We start from the raw sequence: 23,447 nt of genomic DNA, 5'->3' as shown, positions 1-23,447 counted from the left end.
CAGGAGGCCGCGCGCCGCCACGCTGCGGCGCCCCTCGCCCGCACCCGATGAAGATGCCACGCCGCTCCATCGCGCCGGAGGAGGAACAAGCCCCGCCGCCGCCGCCGCCGGTCGGGCGAAGCCCGGTCGCGCCCCCTGGCGGCGGCGAGGGGAGGCCGGCGGTGGGTGGATCCGGGAGCCCTCCCCGGCCGCCTCGCGGGTGGCGGCGCGGGATGGTAGGGTTCGGCTGGGTCGAGCGAGCCGATCCAGCCTAGGGTTTCCAAACTAGTTCCTTTCACTGGTGTGGTAGATAAACTGGGAATGCGAGGTTCTGTTATCTTGTTATCCTAGTCTTCCTTGAATCGAATGAATCCTTGGTCCTATACTGGGCTGTTATTCATGGATATTTTGCTTTTAACTTGGATATTTAGCTTTCATTAGCTTCTAATGTTGGTGACATGCCCACACCGAAGCAAAATCATTTAGAGCATATAAGCAGATGCACTGTCCAACCTGGCATTCTGCACCTCCCAAAATCAGGTCCTCATCCCAATCATTCCACTGAGTTTGGGCCACAGATGGCCCATGCCAATTAGTTTGTCAAGCTGAGATCCAATGTTATGTGTGCAATCTCATGGCATTTTTCCGACCAGTTGCTGTGCCGTGTTACAGAGAAATTCATCAGACACTGACAGGGCTCTCCCTCATTTTTTTCAAGGGATAAGTCGAGATTGACGCATCGAGAAGATAGATAGAAGAGGCCAAGAAAGGCCAACCGTTTTACAAACCCTTTTACAAACCCCTCCACGGCTATAAAAGCCTTAAATCCACATGCGGATTACTCACCCAGGTCCTCCCTATCTACCATACAGATGACTGAACCCCGTTCCCGAAGAAGGCCGGCCGCTCTCCAATCTTGTGCCTCCAACTCGATCTTCACAAGCACTTTCTCAACCGATGGCAGGGCTCCATTGAACACTATGTCGTTCCGGTGTTTCCACAACTGCCAGAGCACTAGAGTAATAACAGTCCACGTCTCCTTCCTCATATGATTTTGCGGGTGCAGATCTGTCCACCATTTCACAAGGCTTGCATCCAATGTTGGCGTCCAGTCCGGTCTCCCCCATGTGCTTGTGATCTTGGTCCACACTTGCCTGGCGAAGACACACCTAAGAAACAGGTGATCTAAAGTCTCCGGAGCTTGGTCACAAAAAGGGCATGCCGATGGGTGCGGCAGCTGTCGGCGCTGCAACCGATCCGCGGTCCAGCACCAATTCCGCGTCGCCAGCCACGTGAAGAACTTGCATGCCGGCGGTGCCCGCGATTTCCAGACTTGGACAGCTCCGCCCTTCTCTATTCTTCCCGCAAAATGTGCGCGGTATGCCGACTGGACAGAGAAACTGCTCGTGCTCTCCCATGTCCATGTGATTGTGTCATCCACACCTTGCACCAGCTCGATGTTCTGAGTCATGTCTACCAAAGTGATGAACTCAAGTAATGCTTGCGTGCTCATATCCGGTGAGACATCCTGCCACCATCCGTCCGTGATCGCTTGACTGACCGTCTTTTTCCGTCCCGGTTTCTTGACCATGGCATATAGGTGCGGCATGGTATCTTCAATGCGACCGTCCCGGAGCCACCAGTCCGTCCAGAACCGCGCCGTCTTCCCATCCCCAAGCGTGCATCTTGTGGCTGCTTTGTATATGCTCATAGATTCTTCGGGTACTTGCAAGTTAAGAGCACCCCATGGCCGGTTTGGCTCTGTCCTTTGCAACCACGGCCACCTGGCTCTAAGCGCTGTGTTTAGCAGGCGCAAGTTTGGCACGCCTAATCCACCAAACTCTTTTGGCGCACAGACTTGGTCCCATGCGACGATGCAATGCCCGCCATGTACATCTCGCCTGCCCTTCCACAAGAATCCCCGACAGATTTTATTAGCGGCTGTGATGGTTTTGATAGGTAAGTCGAGCGCCATCATCGCGTGCATTGGCATGGATGAAAGGGTAGTTCGCAACAGCTCTAATCGTCCGGCTCGATAAATCAACCAGGCTCTCCCTCATGGGCTCTGCTGATGGAATTTCATCACAGAAACCAGGAAGGGAGGTCCTGGTAGTCCCTCCAAGGACCTACTCCTTCCTCTCTTGCAAAAAAGAAAGAAAGTTGGCTTTATAATATAAAGCGGGGCGAAAGCCTTTTTCGGTAAAAAGAAAGAAAGATTTTTGTCCTGCCATATTTCTCCCAAAATATCCTCATACTTGAACATCATCTATACGCAAGAACAACTCAGAATCCAATGAAGGTATCAGTGTCTCTGTGCTGATAAAATGCTAGTGACACGCCTTGTAGTAACCCACTGAATTGCTTCATTTTCAAAAAGACTACTCCCTCCATTCCAATAAATAAGGCACATGTATTTCAAAATCAAAATTTGACCATAAATTAGAAAAATAGTATATATATCTTGTGACTTCAAAATTATACCATTGAAAACTTCTTTCGAATACGAATTTAGCAGTATAAACCCAGGTTTGGTTGGTCTAATTTATGGTGAAAGTTTAATTTTAAAATGTGTGTGCGCCTTATTCATTGGAATGGAGGGAATATTTAGCTAAAGATACATCCTCGCTTTAGAAGATTACTCATATTTCTCTCTTTCAGTATGTTCCAAGAAATGAGTCTATGCAGGGTGTTTTGCCCCTCTCCACTAGGTGGTTATTTTGTTGTTACTGCAAATTTGGATATTATCAATTAGCATTCTCCACCACTACAAATATTGCATTCCTGGGTTCCCATATGACGTGAATGTTCATGCATAGCTATCCAGGCAAACAAGTTTCACTTCAGAAGGCAATTCCACAAATTGTTAACTAAGGAAGGAGAACTACTTCACAGCTCATAGTTTTCATCTGTATTGTTTTTTGCTCACATTCAAAGAATGCACCAAATGATACTACATGATGGCCTTGAGCAAGCATAAAACACAAACTGAAACTATGGACTACTTCACAGCTCACAGTTTTCATTTGTATTGTTTTGTGCTCACATTCAAAGAATGCACCAAATAGTACTACATGATGGCCTTGAGCAAGCATAAAACGCAAACTGAAACTATGGAGGTTGTGTTCATCTCATGATAAACTAAACAAATGTCACAATTGAGACTACTCTTACACAGGCAGAGGCCCTTGTCCTGGTCTCCCAATAGATGGTTGACTGTTTGAATCAATTCCAAGCAGAGACGAGGTCTTCAGACATGGCACTGATGGCACCCACTGTTTTCCCTTCTTCTTCGCTAACCGTGCCACTTCGTCAAATGACAACAAGACATGAATGACGATGTAGATTATCACGGCAATGACGAGCGCAAAAATGTACGCAGATGTCTTCAACTTCCTGCAGCTGCCCGCGGCATATGCCCCAAGTAAACCAAGCAAGTCCAAGACCATTGCTGTTTTCATGGCAAAGAGAGATCTCTTGTGCTTGCTTATTGTGTTGTTCAGCAGGAGGATGACCATGACCATTGAGGCCATGAATGCTGTAGCGTTGCAATAGAAGAATACATTGTACCGTGTTAGGTTGGTATCATGGAGGATTGGGTCACCTGCAAAATGGCCATCCTGGTCATCAGGCCAAACTCCTCCTGGCGGAAGCAGACCGGCTTGGTATGTGACAGTGACTGCAAGAGTTCCAATCAGCATCAAATCTTTGCGCCATTTGTGCTCTGTTCTCTTACTATCAGTATCATGTATACTTCTCGTGTGATTCATTGATGGATCTTGGTGCTTAGAAGGCCGCAGCAACTCATTCCACTTATCTTTTGGTGTCAGAACCAGGACTTGAATTATGACATAGACAAACACTGCAAGAACAACAAGAATGACATAGCCAGATGTTGACACTTCTCTGCAGCTTCCAGTAGCAAAAGCACCCATGAGGCTGATCAGATCAATCAATACGCATGCACATAGCGCATGGCACCTCAGACCTTTGTTGCATAGCCTCTTGTTAACAAGCAACAGAATTACTGCCAGGGATGCCATGAAAGCAGTAGCATTGAAGTAGAAGAACACCCTATAGCGGTTTCGGAACTCGTCACGAAACACTGGATAACCTGCTCGGTGGCCGTTAGTCCAAAAGCCACCTGGTGGGCTTATACCAGTTTGGTATGTGATAGAAGCTGCTAGAATTGCGAGCAACATCAGAAACTTGCGCCTCTTCTGCAAATCTGTTTTTTCTTCAGGAGTAGGTTCAGAAGAACTAGGATTTTGGGAGGTTAAATCTTTTTTTTCTTCAAGAGTAGGTTCAGATGAACTAGGATTTGGGGAGGTTTCTGCCATGGAAACCCCAGTATTCCCTACTGTGCTCTCAGTACTCCCTGCTGTGCTCTCAGTACTCCCTGCTGTGCTCTCAGTATTCCCTGCTGTGCTCCCAGTATTCCCTAGTGTCCTCTCATATAGAATATGAAGTACAACATAGACGAAAACTAGGAGGACTAGGACGAACACATAAATGGATGTTGAGAACTTCCTGCTGCTTCCAGCAACGTAGGCTCCCATAAGACCAAAGAGCACAAGTGTCATTGCTGTTTGCAGTACATAACGCTTCATGGCATGAATGGTAATCAAATGGCTCTGGAGTAGGATGATGATGGCCAAAGAGGCTACAAATGCTGTGGCATTGCAATAGAAGAATGCCTTGTAGCGCTTGGGACTAATGGTCTCCAAAATTGGATCACCAGCAATATGCCCATCACTGTTATCTGTCCAAAAGCCTCCTGGTGGATTCAGCCCAGCTTGGAATGTGACTGTGGCAGCAAGGATGCCAAGTAATAGAAGGTATGTGCGCAACTTCTGGAAATCCTTACCATCAGTGCCTGGAGTGCTGTTGTCTGACTGATCTTTTACTGGTATGGGAGGTTTTAACAAGTCAGCGATGAAAGTCCTCAGCTGCTGAACCATTTCTTTATTTCTCTTTTTCACACGAGTGATGGTGTTTGCAATACATGCCAACTTAGACAGAGCAGGCTCAATACACTGGATGATGAGGTAGAGCAAGACTGTGGCAACAAGTGCAAAGACATAGATAGATGTATGTACCTCCCTGCAACTTCCAGCAGCATATGCCCCCATAAGCCCAAATAGACTGACTACCACACACAACCGCAGAGCATTTGACTTGACAACAAGATCCACCGCTGTTTGACTGAGGACCATGATGATGATGACAAGTGATCCAGCAAAAGCAGTGGCATTGCAATAGAAGAAGGCCTTGAATCGGCGTGGATAGTGGTCTCGCAGCACCGGATCACCAGGAATGTGGTTCTTGTTGTCATCAGACCAGAAGCCACCTGGAGGGGTTAGCCCTGCCACATATGTCACTGTTGCTACCAATGTAGCAAGAACCAGCAAGGAGCTGCGATTTCTTTCAAGATCTTCCTCTCTGTCTGCAGCCTCTTTCTCCTTTTTCTTCTCTTCTTCTGCAAGAACCTGCACGGGGCTGCCATTTCTTTCAGGTTCCTCCATCTGGATTGAAGTCACTCCCTCATCGGCTACCCTCTCTGCATTTGAAGCCTTTTGCTCATCTGGTTTTGATGACGTGAAAATGTCCCCCAGAGTTCCCTTCCAACGTTTACTGACACCGGATAGAAATTTTCGCAGCCGCTCAGGTGCCAGGTGCTTGAAGAACACCTCATGGAGTGTGACATAGGCGGAGATGCCAAGGAGTAACACCCAGATGTAAGCAGAGGTCCTCACCTCCCTGCAGCTCCCAGCGGCGAAGGCCCCCATGAGCCCCAGTAAGCCAAGAATCATGGCGAACTGGAGCGCGCGGAGCCAGGCCGCCTTGTGGGTCAACTCCCTCAGCAGGAGCAGTATGAGCACCAGGAGCGAGGCCCCGAACGCCATGGTGTTGTAGTAGAAGAAAGCAAGGTACCGCCTGGGGTAGCTGGACTTCATCACGATGTCGCTGGCGACGTGGCCGTGCTCGTCGTTGTGCTGCCAGAAGCCGCCCGGCGGGGCCAGCCCCGCCTGGAACGTGATGGCCGCCACGAGGATGGCCATCAGCACCAAGTACTTCCTCAGCTTCCATAGGAGCTCAGCCTCCTCGTCGGCGCCCTCTTGCTGCAACTGCTGCGGCTCGTTGAGAGTGTTGCCGGCAGCTGCAGGGGCATGGGCATTGCCATTCTGCTCTCCGGGATCCTCCATGGCTCTGAGATTCCTTGAAAATCTCTAGCTCCTCTCTAAAGATTGTAGCGTATGTGGGTCTGCGTGGGTTTGCGAGACTGAGGTGGGGTGTGTGGGGTTTGCGAGACTGAGGTGGGTTTGCGAGACAAGATAAAGAACTTCAAAGCCACATCGCAGTCCCACCCAGCCCACCAATAATATCCCATGGACAAAAACCTGGACCGTTTCAAATAGCCGAATCTTCGCCGGTGTGGCCATATGAGCAAGTACAATAAATCTGAGTGAGCGGGTTATAAGAGAAGGGGAGAGAGAAGGTAAGCGGGCTCTTCGTGAAAAGTCAGCTCTAGCACGTGTTCCTAGGCACTTTGTGAGAATGAAAAGTGGGCCACATAATAAAAAAGTAATATACTCTTTTGATCTACTATTATACATGTTAACTATAAGATGGACTGTAAATGACATGGCACTGGCTTATAGCCGGCAGCTGGCTATACTATTAACCATGCTCTAAAAGCGCAGCAATCCTTTTCTGCAGTCTACTCCTAGTGAGTTCTAGCTTCATGCAGCTATTTAATACACTCCTACCTATAATTTGGAGCAGCACAAACTTAGTACTTATGTGGGCAAAATGTGTGCTGGGTTCAGATAATCTCAGATTACAGCATATTTATAACATCCATGCATGCCTACCGTATAGCAATAGGATACCTTGTATTATTCGCAAGCCATTATACAACTTGCCCAACAAACATCCAAGAAAGCCTGTCGATACTACTCCGTGCCTGTGCCTGTGCCTGTGCCTGTGTAGTATCCAGCGAGAATCGTGCTAGATTTACTTTATTTATTAAGTGCAAGCTAATATATAATGCCATTCAAGTACCAGGTTGCTACAGGGACAGAGGTCGGCATGTTTTTAAGTCCGGCCAGGACGACAAGACAACAAGCTGCGACCAGATGTATGCATCCTCGGACCGAAGACTGGGCTGCCAATGCCCAAGTCTGCGTGCCTGTCTCCTGGGTCCTATCACCAACCGCTTAAGATTATGCAAATCCATTTCCCAATAGTTTCACACGGCAAGCAGAGGAGGGAGTGGCCTTTTCTGAACTTTTGCACATTGATAACTGAAATACCCACGTTCGTTGCCTCGAAAAAAGTGTAGAAAATACCCATGCCCAAGCAACCCCATCATACAGCGCGAGCGCAATGAAACGCAAGAAGATAAGAGCAAGCAGCTGGGCACATGCATACCTGTCACAGTAGCAGGCGCCTCGGGCACTGCAGCAGCGCAGCGCACCGGGTCAATTAGGATTTTCTTGCACGCGTTACCCTCGAGCACCTGCCGGGCCATGCTGCCGGCGCATTTCGTCGAGCATCTGTCGGGCTATGCCGCCGGGGCATTTCGTCGAGCACCTGCCGCGCGCTCCTCGCAAGCTGCACCGTGCGCCCACCAGGCCACTCCGTCGCAAGCTGGCCACCTCCTGCATCGAGGCGTCCCAGCGGCAGCGTCGCCGGTGGGAAACATGCTGTGGGTGCGCTGGTGCCGGGCAGAGCGATCAGCTGGACCATCAGCGAGAGAACTCCCGGAGCCGTCTTGTGTCACTGAGGTCGATGTCACCGATGACGTTCATCGAGTGATGCGAGACCCTGATGTCAGCCAGACAACGCGTGATGCAAGAAGAGGGGCTGTGTGAGCCGGGCTTGCTGGACAGCGGGGACCACTTGTAAAGGCAACTCCAAGCATCAAATCGGAGACGGACACCTCGGACACATCAAAGATCCACGGACACGTCCGTGCAGAGGATTGGCGCGGCCATCCAACTCGGTGCATCAAACGCCATTTCAAATTAATCTTTCACAAGAATGGATGAAAATAGTATTTATTAAATTTTGATATATTTATAACCAAAAGGACAAAATTTAATGAAGTTCAAGCACCGAATGAATTTTGAACCAAAATTAAACTAAGCGAGGTACCAGACGGTGACCTCGCGGGATGGGCTCTGAGGCCGTCAACACCTCCATCATCAGCCAGTTTGTCGTCATCATCCTTCTAGTGGCGAACAACCTCCCAGGAGTCGCGGCAGCCCTGGTCGATCGTGATGCAACCGCTCCGCCTCACGCAGACAATCAACCACGTCCAGCTGGCGATGACGGTCGGGCATGGACTCCAACCCGCACGCTCCAGCCCTTGCCCTTGTTGGCAAGGGCACGAGCGACTCGCTCGGACTCGGCCAGTCTGATCTTGTAGAGTGGATCGCTGATGATGACCAACATTCTCTTAAACGTTTTCTCGTTGGCGCTTCTGTATGCGCAAACTCTTGGTCTTGCTCATGGCGGAGGGAGTGGAGGCACATGTGCCGGAGTGTGTTCTCCTGATACCAGGGATCAAGGATACCTTGCATTTGTGAGTTCTGCCAGGGGCTAAACGCCTAGTCAATCCACTATCAAAGGCACACAAAAAAGTAAGGACACGAGGGATTTTATACAGGTCCAGACCGCCATGTTAGTGTAAAAACCTATAACGTGTTGGTATTGATATAATCTGAGAAATACAAGTGCTCCGGTGTTGCAAAGATGGTGGTCCGGGTGAGACCAGTATTGGTCGGGGTACTAGCAAGAGTGCCCGAACACTCCTATCTCTACTCTTCTTCTTAGCTATTAGTCTTCTGCTCAATGGTGGTTGCTGGTAGTGTTGCGGGTGCTAACCTGCTTCTCCCTCTTTCGACCTTGGCCCTCCCCTTATATAGGACCGGGGTACCACATTTGGTCGGTAAAAATATGTGTGTTGTTATACAAATAATGGTCAGTTGAGGCATCCCGCTTGCCTCTGTCACGTAGCGGTAGATGACCTGATACTGGAGCGTGTGTCATGGTTTTGTCACGGCAAATGTCCTCATAGGAGAACTAAGTGGTGATGTCATTGCTGCTAGGTGTAAGCTTGGACGAGGTTGACCGGAACCGAAAAACACGAGTTTATCCAGGTTCGACCCCTCACGACGAAGGTAAAAGTCAACTCGTGCTTGATTGCTATTGATGATGATGATAATTACAATGGTGCTATTTCTCTACCTAGTTTTCCAGAGATTATAACTTGTATGTCCCTTTGGGCATCCCAAGAACCCCTTATATAATAGGCCGAGTCCCTAGCTTACAATGGATTCCGGGTTGTAACCATAATCAGAGTCCTACTCTAAATCGTGTAGATCTTCTGCATCTTCCAAGTTAAGAGAACTTCTTTTTTTTGAGGGGGAGTTAAGAGAACTTCTGGCTTGGGATTTATCGTAAGCCGGCTCCCCTGGGTCAGGTTTTCCTTACAAGCCCATGGACCAGTCGACATCTCTTCCAATGCTAACCGGTGTGGGCCTTCTGGATCTTTGAGGGTCTCAACCCAGGTCGGGTTACACTTCCAGGCCTTCGCCGAGTTTCCTCTGGCTGGGTCTCGCACGTGGGGAGTATCCCAACATTAGCCCTCGAGTTAGATTGGATTTATTCCTTTCCCTGAAAATAAGAGTAAGCAAAAAGTATCAAGGACCAAAATACGGGTCTCACCTGCAAGAGTCAGCTTTGGCCCATGCTTCGAGCTAAGACGTTCCTTATTCCACCTCTCGGCCATTTTCATTGGTCATGAATACTTCTTGCATACTTATCTTTTATTTTTGCCCGTTCTCTTCTGGTACTCCCAATCCAGGCCAAATCATGTCAATGCGAGAATCGAGGCACCTTCTTAGCAAAAAGTTATTGCGCCACCTAGGGTTTTGTCGTGAAATTGTCATGTCAGATGTCCTAATGAAAGGACTTAGTCGTGGAGCCATCGCAACTAGGAAGCTTAAAGGGGTTAATCGGGACAAAGGACATGGGGTTTATACTGGTTCGGCCCCTTACGGTGAAGGTAAAAGCCTACGATCCAGTTTTGAGTGCGATTGCTTATCTCTGGATTACCAGGGAGCGAATCCGCTTGACCTAGTTCTCGATCTGATGTTACTTTCCCTGAACCGCCGCCGGGTTGTCCCTTTATATACAGAGGTTGACGCCCAGCGGCTCAAAGGGTCCCGGCCGGCTCATAAACAGTGTCCGACTCGGTCTCTCTCTATTCTTGCCTTAAAATACAAGTTATATATGGCGGTTTATCTCTACGGGCCTTGAGTCGCCTTTGGGCTTGGGCCCTTAACTGAACCGCCATCTTCCAGTGTCGTCTTGGGCTTCAATAATCGTCATAGGTATAACCCGGCCCCTCCTGGGCGGGTCATACCTAATAGTTATATCCCCAACATTAGGCCCAAATTGATTTGAACTGGTTCATGTCAATCTTCAACACTTGAGAAAAATCTTCTGCTCTTTGTTTGTACAAATTTTTTGTAACCCGCCATGACGTCATCTGTCTTTAATTCGCACTTTGTCCAACATATCTCAACGGATCCTTATCTTAATGACCATCCCGAGAATCGAGGCGTCCTTGTAGCTGGATAACCATGTTTTCGGCCTCCTCATTTTTTGTGCCCACTTAAGAGCCTTTCCTTATAAATAGGCACGACCAGTCTTTCCTCATTCTCCCCCTTTCCATCGTCTTCCACCTCTCGCAACCCTTCTGCCGCTCGAGCTCCGCCGCCACAGCACCACACCTCATCTTCCTCAACCTGGGCCGCTGCATCAACCTGAGTCGATCCAGAGAACGACGACGACCCTCCGCAGTAGATCTATATCTGTAAGTTCCTGCCTTCCTGCACCTTAGATCCACATTAGGGTTTCTGCCTGTTCTTCGTGTTCTTCACTGTTTCTTTGTAGTTCCTCCACTGCAGCCTCTTTTGATCCAAAAGTAGTATAGAACTCATGCGGTAGTTGTTTTGCGTCCATTTTTTATACTAGCAGATCCCTTTTTTCTGTAAAGAAGCCTCATTAGAACTCATGAACTTATCTGAACTGGTTTTTTAGGTCTAGATTACTTCCTTTTCCTGAACAACCGTTGATCCAAAATAATAGCTGCAGCCGCTGAAACTTGTTTGTGAAACACTTAGGCAAAAACTGTATTTTGTTAGATCCACCTAGCCATGGCGACTCTTATCACCGGCTTAAAATTGCAATGCTCAATTGATAACCTCAACCACTCATGACGGTTTAGATAACTTGACTGCTCATGGTACTCATTCATTCTTCATATTTGTACTGATCTTTTTGATCTTATGTAGCGGAAAAGCCAAGCCTAGGAAGAGGACGAAGAAGAACAAGCCGACTGAAGAGCCAATCTTTAAAGAACCAGAACTCCAGACGGCCGCGCCTGACTCTTCCATCTCGGAGCCGCTGCTTGAACCGGCTCATGAGACGCCAACATCGACTGCTGACCCGCCTGCCGACCAAGCCGCCAACGTCTCTGAAAATCCTGAAGTCTCTAGCCCGGCCAAGGCAGATGACCCACAAGATGCTGATGTTGAAATCACCAAGACCGGCTATGCTAAGCAGGGGAGACCTATTGTGCTGGCCAAATGTTCCGCCAAAGAGGAGCACCTGGAATGCCGTAAGGTCAGATTTGACATTGCTGACTATTCTCACATGAGCCTTGGGGAAGTTTTTTCTGGCTATCTTAGCCAAGTGCACAACAGCTGTGACGTCGAAGTTGACATGGTGAAGCAAATGCACCAGAAATTTGAGGTATAAACTCTTCCTTTCGCTGAATTATCCTTACTTATGGCAGCCCCCAAGTCTATTGCTTATGATGAATACGCTAGACTTAGAAACAAACTTATGAACATTAGTAATTTATTTTGACAACACATGTAAAAAGTCCGGCTTACTACCTAGTCCCCAAGGGCCGGTTTAATCAGCACGAATCAGTGGTCCTTCATATGCTTGTATAGAATAAAATACTTGTAAAACTTTGACAGTAATATGCATTAGCCCCCAAGTGCCAAGCACTCTTGCTTGCAAGGTGCTTGGGACTTACTCTCATGAACCGCCACTTAGGTAAAATTCTTCGGTAGACATTAGCCCCCAAGTGCCAAGTTTTGTTGCTTGCAAAAGGCTTGGGACTTAATATTGTATGCTAACAGTCATGATTTTGACCCGGCATTTGTACAGGCCACCACCACTCAACTTCAATCAGAAGTGTCTGATTTGAAGAACCGCCTGGAAGCACAGGAGACTAAAACCCAAAGACCCAACTCCAAATTTGAATTCGGTGTATCTGAACAAGAGAAACTGAAAAAAGACTTTGAATGAAGAAAAAGGCCTAAGCTGAAGAAAAGATCACTTTGACCAATCGAGCTGAAAAGGCAGAAGCGACTCTTGAAGAAGCGACCGTCGAATTATCCAGCTTAAAATGCCATGTATCTCAAATGGTCTCAGCAATCTTTGGTAAGTCGCCCTGGAAGTGCCAAATACTCTAGTCTTTATAATGATCATAGAATTGTCATTAACTCACCTGATATTGCTATGCAGGCCCTAGGAGCACAAATCTTAATCAGGACATGCTGGTGAAGCTGAAGGCGGTTTACACGCTCGTGGAGCAACTGTACACTGGATCTCAGCGTGCCTTGGCCACAGTTGCCCTGTCAAATGAAGTCCCCACCCTCCTGGCGGATGTAATAAAAAAGCTTTCTGTGCTACCCCAGCGGTTCAGTGAACTAAGGTGATCATCTGCGAGAGTCGGAGCCGTGGCTGCCTTAAGCCGGGCCAAAGCTTGGCTACCGGAGTTAGACCCGGCCGACATCGCCATTGGTTATCCAAGTCTTAAGGAGGATGGCACTGCATTTGAACAGGAGGACTTCACTGCTTGTGTGAAGGAAATACGCCTTGTGGCCACCCTGATTGCTGATGAGGCGGATCTCACCAAGTACCAGCCGGGTTATGATGCGGAGAATCGGAGGATTCCAACGTCGCATTATAAAGTGACCAGCCTGGTCCCTCCAATCCGTAAGCATACCTTCGCCCCTGAAGTTGACCCGGCCGGACTAATTGATGATGAAGCTGAATTTGAAACTTTGAATGGCATTGACTGGTCATCATCAACCTTCCAGGATAGGGAACATGACGGATGAGCAGAGAGGGTTGATCCGGAAGCTTCAGGCCAACAAGAACATTGACCCACAGGGCGGCTCATATTTGTAACCTGCTGAAAAACAACTTAATCATTTGGACTCGGGGAGTCATGTAATAGCGTAGAAATAACTTTGCTTTGTCGTGCCATCGTGCACGTTTTTGGTTCTCAATACTGTTAAGCCGCCATCTTATATTTGCCCATATTATACTTATCATTTGTTTTCCTTTATGCCTAAGAAAGTCTTTGAACTGTCCTGCAAACAGAAATAGATCACAAGAGCCCTTGGCGGCTTACCGGAGGGCAGGTCATAAAATTTTATATATAACCATTAATGTGGAAAAAAGATTCACAGATAAGCCTGTTATGAATTATAGCTTTGAAACACAACAATAATATCATACCTGTGATTTTCAATTTGCACTGTCGGTTTATGTGACCTGAACAGTAAGGGTGATAACCCAATCCTTAGAAGGCAACACTTCCAAATATATGATAATTATCACATACTGGCAACTTATCGTTCAAAGCCAAGCCGGGTTAAATTTAAACCACACTTATACTTAGATTTGAACAAAAAAGTCTTAAGACAAAACCAAAGATTGTTTGCAAAAACTTAACCAAATAGAAAGAAAAAATCAAGGCTTCTGATTCGAATACGGTCAGTAAACCGTTCCAAAGGGGTTAAGCTAGGATTCGAATACGATCATGTAGCCCCCAGTGGCTTTGGCATTGTGCCGATCAAGAGGGTACCGACAACTATGTTCTCTTTTGTTCGAATATGACCTATGTTTGAACAGGAAGCCCCCAAATGACCTTGAGAGTTTTTTAACGACTCTGATTTGAATACGATCAAAGTCGGACCCAAAAGGGGTCAAGCTATGATTCGAATACGATCAAGAAGCCCTGTAGTGAGTTTGGCAGTGTGCCGATCAAGAGGGTACCGACAGCTATGGTTCGAATACGACCTATGTTTGAACAAGAAGCCCCCTAGTGATCATGAGATTTAACGGCTAGATTCGAATACGATCATGAGCTGGACCAAGAGGGTTAAGCTAGATTCGAATACGATCAGCCCCCAATTGATCTATTGAAATGATGATGATAAAGACATATGATCATTGAGGATGAAAAGGACAGATGTCCTGCTTTATTACTTGTCATAATATATACATCATCAAAATATGTACATCATGAGAGCCGGTGGCTCAAGTGTAGTAAGGCCGCAGATGAGCGATATTTCATGGCCGGCGGGTCTCCTCCTCCAACTTACGTGAGTCTTTGTGCTCTCGAACATCGATAAGGTAGTATGACCCGTTGTTCAAGTTCTTGCTGACCACAAAGGGCCCTTCCCAAGGTGGGGATAGCTTGTGTGCATCAGTTTGATCTTGGATGAGCCGGAGCACCAAATCACCTTCTTGAAAGGTTCTGGACTTAACCGGGTGGTTGCGATAACGGCATGGGTCCTACTGGTAAATTATCGAGCAGGCTGCTGCCAAGTCACGTTTTTCATCTAACAGGTCAAGTACATCCTGACGCGCTTGCACATTATCAGCCTCAACATAAGCCGCCACGCGAGGCGAGTCATGACGGATGTCACAAGGGAGAACCGCCTCAGCTCCGTAAAACATGAAGAAAGGCGTATAACCCGTAGACCTGTTGGGGGTAGTATTAATGCTCTATATCACAGAGGGTAACTCCTCAACCCAACAATCCGGCGTCCGTTGCAAAGGAACCAAAAGCGGGGCTTGATGCCTTTCAAGATTTCCTGATTGGCTCTTTCAGCTTGACCATTGGACTAGGGATGAGCTACTGATGAAACATCAAGCCGAATATGCTCACATTGACAAAACTCCTCCATGGCGCCTTTGGACAGATTAGTGCCATTGTCAGTTATAATGTTGTGTGGAAAGCCAAAACAAAAAATCATCTTTTTCATGAATTGAACCGTCGTGGCTGCATCACGCTTACTAACTGGCTCTGCCTCAACCCACTTTGTAAATTTGTCAACCGCCACCAACAGATGGGTCTTTTTACCTTTGGACCTTTTGAAAGGCCCAACCATGTCGACCCCCAGACTGCAAACGGCCAAGTAATCGGAATCATCCTCAATTCTTGAGACGGCACGTGAGCACGTCTTGAGAACTTCTGACAACCATCACATTTACTGACCAGATCCTCCGCATCAGCGTGAGCCGTCAGCCATAAAATCCATGACGAAAAGCCTTGGCCACCAGGGACTTTGAACCGGCATGATGGCCACAATCTCCTTCATGAATCTCACGAAGAATTTCTTGATCTTCCTCAAGAGAAACACAACGTTGAAACACCCTAGTGACACTGTGATGATGCAACTCGCCATTGGCAATTGTCATTGACTTAGACCGCCGGGTTATCTACCTGGCCAAGGTTTCATCCTCACGCAACTCACCCCAGGTCATGTAAGCTGATACGTCTCCAACGTATCTATAATTTATGAAGCATTCATGCTATTTTATTATCTGTTTTGAATGATTATGGGCTTTATTATACACTTTTATATTACTTTTGGGACTAACCTATTAACCGGAGGCCCAGCCCATATTGTTGTTTTATTGCCTATTTCAGTATTTCGAAGAAAAGGAATATCAAACAGAGTCCAAACGGAATGAAACCTTCGGCAGCATGATTTTTTGGAAGAATATGATCCGGGAGACTTGGAGTTCACGTCAGAAGATCCTCGAGGAGGCCACGAGATAGGGGGGCGCGCCCACCCCCCTGGGCATGCCCTACCCTCTCGTGGGCCCCTCGAGGCTCCCCCGACCAACTTCTTTCGCCTATATAAGCTTACGTACCCTAAAAACATCGATAATCAAGATAGATCGGGAGTTCCGCCGCCGCAAGCCTCTGTAGCCACCAAAAACCTCTCGGGAGACCGTTCCGGCACCCTGCCGGATGGGGAACCCATCACCGGTGGCCATCTTCATCATCTTGGCGCTATCCATGACGAGGAGGGAGTAGTTCACCTTCGCGGCTGAGGGTATGTACTAGTAGCTATGTGTTTGATCTCTCTATCTCTCTCTCTCTCTCTCTCTCTCTCTCTCTCTCGTGTTCTCTCTATGGAACGATCTTGATGTATCACGAGCTTTGCTATTATAGTTGGATCTTATGATGTTTCTCCCCCTCTACTCTCTTGTGATGAATTGAGTTTTCCCTTTGAAGTTATCTTATCGGATTGAGTCTTTAAGGATTTGAGAATACTTGATGTATGTCTTGTCGTGCTTATCTGTGGTGACAATGGGATTTCACGTGCCACTTGATGTATGTTTTGGTGACCAACTTGCGGATTCCGCCCATGAAGCTATGCATAGGGGTTGGCACATGTTTTTGTCTTGACTCCCCGGTAAAAACTTTGGGGCACTCTTTGAAGTACTTTGTGTTGGTTGAATAGATGAATCTGAGATTGTGTGATGTATATCGTATAATCATGCCCACGGGTACTTGAGGTGACAATGGAGTATGTAGGTGACATTAGGGTTTTGGTGGGTTTGTGTATTAATGTGTTATTCTAGTACGAGCTCTTGAATAGATTGATCCGAAAGAATAGCTTTGAGGTGATTTCGTACCCTATCATAATCTCTTCGTTTGTTCTCTGTTATTAGTGGCTTTGGAGTGACTCTTAGTTGCATGTTGAGGGATTGTTATATGATCTATCTATGTTGTTATTGTTGAGAGAACTTGCACTAGTGAAAGTATGAACCCTATGCATTGTTTCCTACCATTGCAATACCGTTTACGCTCACTTTTATATTTAGTTACCTTGCTGTTTTTATATTTTCAGATTACAAAAACCTATATCTACTATCTATTTTGCACTTGTATCACTATCTCTTCGCCGAACTAGTGCACCTATACAATTTACCATTGTATTGAGTGTGTTGGGGACACAAGAGACTCTTTGTTATTTGGTTGCAGGGTTGCTTGAGAGAGGCCATCTTCATCCTACGCCTCCCACAGATTGATAAACCTTAGGTCATCCACTTGAGGGAAATTTGCTACTGTCCTACAAACCTCTGCACTTGGAGGCCCAACAACGTCTACAAGAAGAAGGTTGTGTAGTAGACATCAAGCTCTTTTCTGGCGCCATTGCCGGGGAGGTGAGTGCTTGAAGGTATATCTTTAGATCTTGCAATCGAATCTTTTTGTTTCTTGTTTTATCACTAGTTTAGTTTATAAAAGAAAACTACAAAAAAATGGAATTGAGTTTGCCTCATACGCTTCATCTTTTTAATATCTTTCGTGAGTATGATGGAAAGGAACATTGTGCTCAAGTGCTAGAAGAGGAATGCATTAAAATGCTTGGTACTAAATCTTTGAATGATGAGCATGATTGCAATGTTGTTAGTATGAACTCCTTGAATATCCATAGTACTAATGATAATTGCTCTAGTCATGATGAAAATATCTCTTATAAGCATGTCAACTTTTGTGGAGTGCATGATTGCATGAACACACCAAATAGAGAAGATATATATTGCAATAGGCATAAGCATTTAGAAACTAAATGGTTTTGCAAGAAAGGCTAAATGTGAGTGCTGAAAATTTAAATTTCCTTTGCCGTACTTGTGAACTTTGCAATGAACATGGTCATTTACATCTCCGATGCAAATTGTTTCATGATCGAATCATGTCCAAAATTTGTGATGATTTGATCTCCTTTGCACATTACAATGAACTTAGTTTACTTTTGGGTTATGAAGAATTGAAACGTTTAATTAAGGACCTTCCAGAATTTGCCCATAAGAAATTCCTTGATATTGATCTAGAGAAGATTTATTTGTATTGTGCGGTGAATTGCATTGAAAATCCTTATATTGCCAATTACATAAAGAAAAGAAAGCAAATAGAAGATGATGGGAATACTAATGAAAGGGAAGAGACTTCCCAATATCCTTCTATTATTTCTTATGATGAATCAGGTAACGAGGAGGAGCTTTCTATTCAACCAATCTCGTCAATAAGGAGCTCAAAGAGGAAGGTTGAACCCACACATAATGTGAAAAAGAAAAGGAAAAGAAGGGGCAACAAAGGTAAAAAGGTATCCCTCCCAAATGATGTTGCTCCTACTACTCATTGTGATGATAATAATTGCTATATTATTGGTGCTATCCATACTATTAATGACGAGAGTGATTATGCTTATGATATGAAAAGGCCCAAGCTTGGGGAAGCTATGTTTGATGAGGATGAAATATTTGAGAATATATTTGCTGAAATTAATGTTTGTCCCAAGCTTGGGGATGCTATATTTAATGAAGATGGTATTTTTAGAATCCCAAGTTTTGATATGCAAAGTTGTTATGATAATAGCATGCCTCTTACCTATGATGAATATATTGATGAAAGTGGGTTTGGAAGAGTGTCAACTTTAGGAAGTAGTGATCCCACTATTTTGGAGGATGTTGAATTTTATTGTGATGAATACGAAAGTGGATTTGGAAGAGTGTCAACTTTATTTAGTGATTCCACTATCTTGGGAGAGGTTTCAGTCGATTATGATGAGGACGAAGTTGCTACTTATGATGATTATTGTGATGAAACTTATGCTATAAAAAGTAGTGATGATTATATTTACAAATCTTGTCATGATTATGATTACCCTTTTTCTGAACATTACTCTCTTAATGTGGAAACAATTTTTAGTGTTCAAGTCTTTTATGATACTCCCACTATTCCGAATGAGAAGAAATTTGCTTATGTGAGAATTGCTTATGTGGAGAGTAGTAAATTTTCTATGCTTGTAGATCATGAAAAGAATGCTTTAGGTGCTGGTTATATTGTTGAATTCATTCATGATGCTACTGAAAATTATTATGAGGGAGGAACATATGCTTGTAGGAATTGCAATAATGTCAAGTTTCCTCTCTATGTGCTTCAAGTTTTGAAGCTATGCTTGTTTTACCTTCCTATGCTAGTTGATTATTGTTCTCATAAGTTGTTTGCTAACAAAATCCCTATGCATAGGAAGTGGGTTATGCTTAAAAGTGCTAGTCATATGCTTCATGATGCTCCCACTATGTTTCAGTTCTTATCTTTTATATGAGCATCATTGTCATCATCATGCCTAGCTAGAAAGGCATTAAAGAAAAGCGCTTGTTGGGAGACAACCCAATATTTATCCTTACTGTTTTTGTGTGTACACATGATTATGCTACTGTAGTAATCATGTTTTATAGTTTTTGTTTCAATAAAGTGCCAAGTAAGACCTTTAGGATAGCTTACGGTGATAGTTGTGTTGATCCTGCTGAGAATCAGAAACTTTTGCACCCAGTAAATTAGTTTTGTTAATTCACAGCAACGTGCTCTTGATCTAATTCTTTTTGATATGGATGGGTACACGAATTTCTTAGGACTTCCTAATTTAGTAGGATTTTTGGAGTTCCAGAAGTATACGTTTAATACAGATTACTACAGACTGTTCTGTTTTTGACAGATTCTGTTTTCTATGTGTTGTTTGCTTATTTTGTTGAATCTATGAGTAGTATCGGAGGGTATGAACCATAGAGAAGTTGGAATACAGTAGATATTACACCAATATGAATTTATAATGAGTTCATTACAGTACCTAAGTGGTGGTTTTATTTTCTGATACTAACGGAGCTTACGAGTTTTCTGTTGAGTTTTGTGTTGTGGAGTTTTCAAGTTTTGGGTAAAGATTCGATGGACTATGGAATAAGGAGTGGAAAGAGCCTAAGCTTGGGGATTCCCAAGGCACCCAAAGGTAATATTAAGGGACAACCAAGAGCCTAAGCTTGGGGATGCCCCGGATGGCATCCCCTCTTTCGTCTTCGTTCATCGGTAACTTTACTTGGAGCTATATTTTTATTCACCACATGATATATGTTTTGCTTGGAGCATCATTTTCTTTTGTTAGTATTTTCTTGATGTTATTTATATTAATGTTTTGCATCTTTAGTTTCAATAAAAATTCAAGGATAGCCTTTGCCATGCTCATTTTGCTAGTATACATGTTGCTGTTTGAAAACAGAAAGTTTACTGTTGTTGCAAAAATTCCCTAGAAAAGTCAGAGAATGATATAATGTTGAAACTTTTTGCATAATGAGATATGATAAATTTATTACAGTGGGAATTTTATTTCATAATTTTTTAATTTAGGGAAGTATTGATACTTTTGCATTCTTTACAGACTGTACTGTTTTGGCAGATTGCTGTTATGTTTGCATTGTTTGCATATGTTTGCTTGTTTAATGATTCAATTTGAGGATAGGAGTATTAAATATGCAGAGGCATTTAGTATGCAATGTTGAATAATAATTTTAGTGATTTGTTACAGTAAAAAATGATAAGGTTTTGCATTGGTTTATACTAACCCATCTCACGAGTTCTTGTTGAGTTTGCTGTGGATGGAGCTTTTGATAAAAAGAGAAACCATGGTATGAGAGAAATTAAGGAGACACAAAGGTTCAAGCTTGGGGATGCCCAAGGCACCCCAAGATAATATTTCAAGAAGTCTCAAGCATCTAAGCTTGGGGATGCCCCGGTAGGCATCCCACCTTTCTTCTTCAACAACTATCGGTTAGTATCGGTTGAGCCTAAGTTTTTGCTTCTTCACTTGAGTTGTGCTATCCTTGCAATGTAATTTTATTTTGTTTTGCTTGCTGTTTGAATACAATACCAAGGTCTGAAATTCTTAAATGAGAGAGAGTCTTCACATAGTTACATAATTATTTAGCTACTCATTGTCCTTCACTCATATCTTTTTGGAGTAGTTTGTCATTTTCTCATGTGCTTCACTTATATCCTATGAGTAAATTGTTGAATGAGTTGAATGTCATAAATCTGAAATTATATATGCCTCATTTTCTTATCCCATGGGGAGTGTTGACTTCATATCTAAGAAGTAGAGGTTGTAAATTTATTGAAGGTTAGCAAGCGTTGTATTGGTCATTTGAACAATTCATGAAAGAATATTGAAGGAAGAGAGATTTCATATATAAATATACTATCCTAGACATCTTTTATAGTTGGAAGCACTCATTAAGTATGACATACTAAAGAGTTGATGTTGGACAAGGAAGACAACATAATGGTTTATGTTTTCCGATATCTCAGTTAAAGTATATTATCATGGTTCATTCAAACATGTTGAGCTTGCCTTTCCCCCTCTTGCTAGTCAAAATTCCTTGCACCAAGTAGAGATACTACTTGTGCTTCCAAATATCCTTAAACCCAGTTTTGCCATGAGAGTCCACCATACCTACCTATGGATTGAGTAAGATCCTTCAAGTAAGTTGTCATCGGTGCAAGCAATAAAAATTGCTCTCAAATATGTATGATCTTTTGGTGTGAAGAAAATAGCTTTATACGATCTTGTTATGGAAGCAATAAAAGCGACGGACTGCATAATAAAGGTCCATATACAAGTGGCAATATAAAGTGACGTTCATTCGCATTAAGATTTTGTGCATCCAACCCTAAAAGCGCATGACAACCTCTGCTTCCCTCTGCGAAGGGCCTATCTTTTACTTTATGTCTTTTACTTTATGCAAGAGTCAAGGTGATCTCCACCTTTCCCTTTTTCATTTTATCCTTTGGCAAGCACCTCGTGTTGGGGAGATCCTGATATATATATCCAATTGGATGTAAGTTAGCATGAACTATTATTGTTGACATCACCCAAAGGTGAATACGTTGGGAGGCAACACTATAAGCCCCTATCTTTCTCAGTGTCCGATTGAAACTCCATAACCATTAGTATTGCGTGAGTGTTAGCAATTGTAGAAGACTATATGGTAGTTGAGTATGTGGAGTTTGCTATTCCTGAAAATAAGATGAATTGCAATTGTTTGATGACTAAGAATGAAGTTTGCTAGTTTTCAAGAAAGTTTATGGTCTATGCTTTAACATGTGAATAGCTTGTTACTTGATCATGAAAAGTTTTATGAGATGAACTACTATTATGACATATAATGATGCTAGAAAAGGTGATTGAAATTATCATTGATCAAACTTGTGCACCTTCTAGCATTCACACTTCATAAATTCTTTCTTTTATCATTTACCTACTCGAGGACGAGTAGGAATTAAGCTTGGGGATGCTGATACGTCTCCAACGTATCTATAATTTATGAAGCATTCATGCTATTTTATTATCTGTTTTGAATGATCATGGGCTTTATTATACACTTTTATATTACTTTTGGGACTAACCTATTAATCGGAGGCCCAACCCATATTGCTGTTTTATTGCCTGTTTCAGTATTTCGAAGAAAAGGAATATCAAATGGAGTCCAAACGGAATGAAACCTTCGGTAGCGTGATTTTTTGGAAGAATATGATTCGGGAGACTTGGAGTTCACGTCAGAAGATCCTCGAGGAGGCCACGAGATAGGGGGGGCGCCCACCCCCCTGGGCGCGCCCTACCCTCTCGTGGGCCCCTCGAGGCTCCCCCGACCGACTTCTTTCGCCTATATAAGCCTGCGTACCCTAAAAACATTGATAATCAAGATAGATCGGGAGTTCCGCCGCCGCAAGCCTCTGTAGCCACCAAAAACCTCTCAGGAGACCGTTCCAGCACCCTGCCGGAGGGGGAACCCATCACCGGTGGCCATCTTCATCATCCCGGCGCTATCCATGACAAGGAGGGAGTAGTTCACCTTCGGGACTGAGGGTATGTACCAGTAGCTATGTGTTTGATCTCTCTCTCTCTCTCGTGTTCTCTCTATGGCACGATCTTGATGTATCGCGAGCTTTGATATTATAGTTGGATCTTATGATGTTTCTCCCCCTTTACTCTCTTGTGATGAATTGAGTTTTCCCTTTGAAGTTATCTTATCGGATTGAGTCTTTAAGGATTTGAGAACACTTGATGTATGTCTTGCCGTGCTTATCTGTGGTGACAATGGGATATCACGTACCACTTCATGTATGTTTTGGTGACCAACTTGCGGGTTCCGCCCATGAACCTATGCATAGGGGTTGGCACACGTTTTTGTCTTGACTCTCCGGTAGAAACTTTGGGGCACTCTTTGAAGTACTTTGTGTTGGTTGAATAGATGAATCTGAGATTGTGTGATGCATATCGTATAATCATGCCCACGGATACTTGAGGTGACAATGGAGTATCTAGGTGACATTAGGGTTTTGGTTGATTTGTGTCTTAAGGTGTTATTCTAGTACGAACTCTTGAATAGATTGATCCGAAAGAATAGCTTTGTGGTGGTTTCGTACCCTACCATAATCTCTTCGTTTGTTCTCC

General features: G+C 44.5%; 1 protein-coding gene across 1 annotated transcript; it reads right to left on the bottom strand.

The window, feature by feature from the left end:
- Positions 1-2,981: 2,981 nt before the first annotated feature.
- On the bottom strand, positions 2,982-7,463 carry LOC119336140. Its single transcript, XM_037608154.1, has one exon. The coding sequence runs from the start codon at positions 6,180-6,182 to the stop codon at positions 3,147-3,149; it is 3,036 nt and encodes a 1,011-aa protein (XP_037464051.1). The 5' UTR covers positions 6,183-7,463; the 3' UTR covers positions 2,982-3,146.
- Between the last annotated feature and the right edge of the window lie 15,984 nt (positions 7,464-23,447).

Source organism: Triticum dicoccoides, chromosome 7B (genome assembly GCF_002162155.2).
Source record: "Triticum dicoccoides isolate Atlit2015 ecotype Zavitan chromosome 7B, WEW_v2.0, whole genome shotgun sequence".
Lineage (NCBI taxonomy): Eukaryota > Viridiplantae > Streptophyta > Magnoliopsida > Poales > Poaceae > Triticum > Triticum dicoccoides.
Note: the sequence above shows the minus strand (reverse complement) of the source record. Positions and strands in the feature narration are given on the sequence as shown.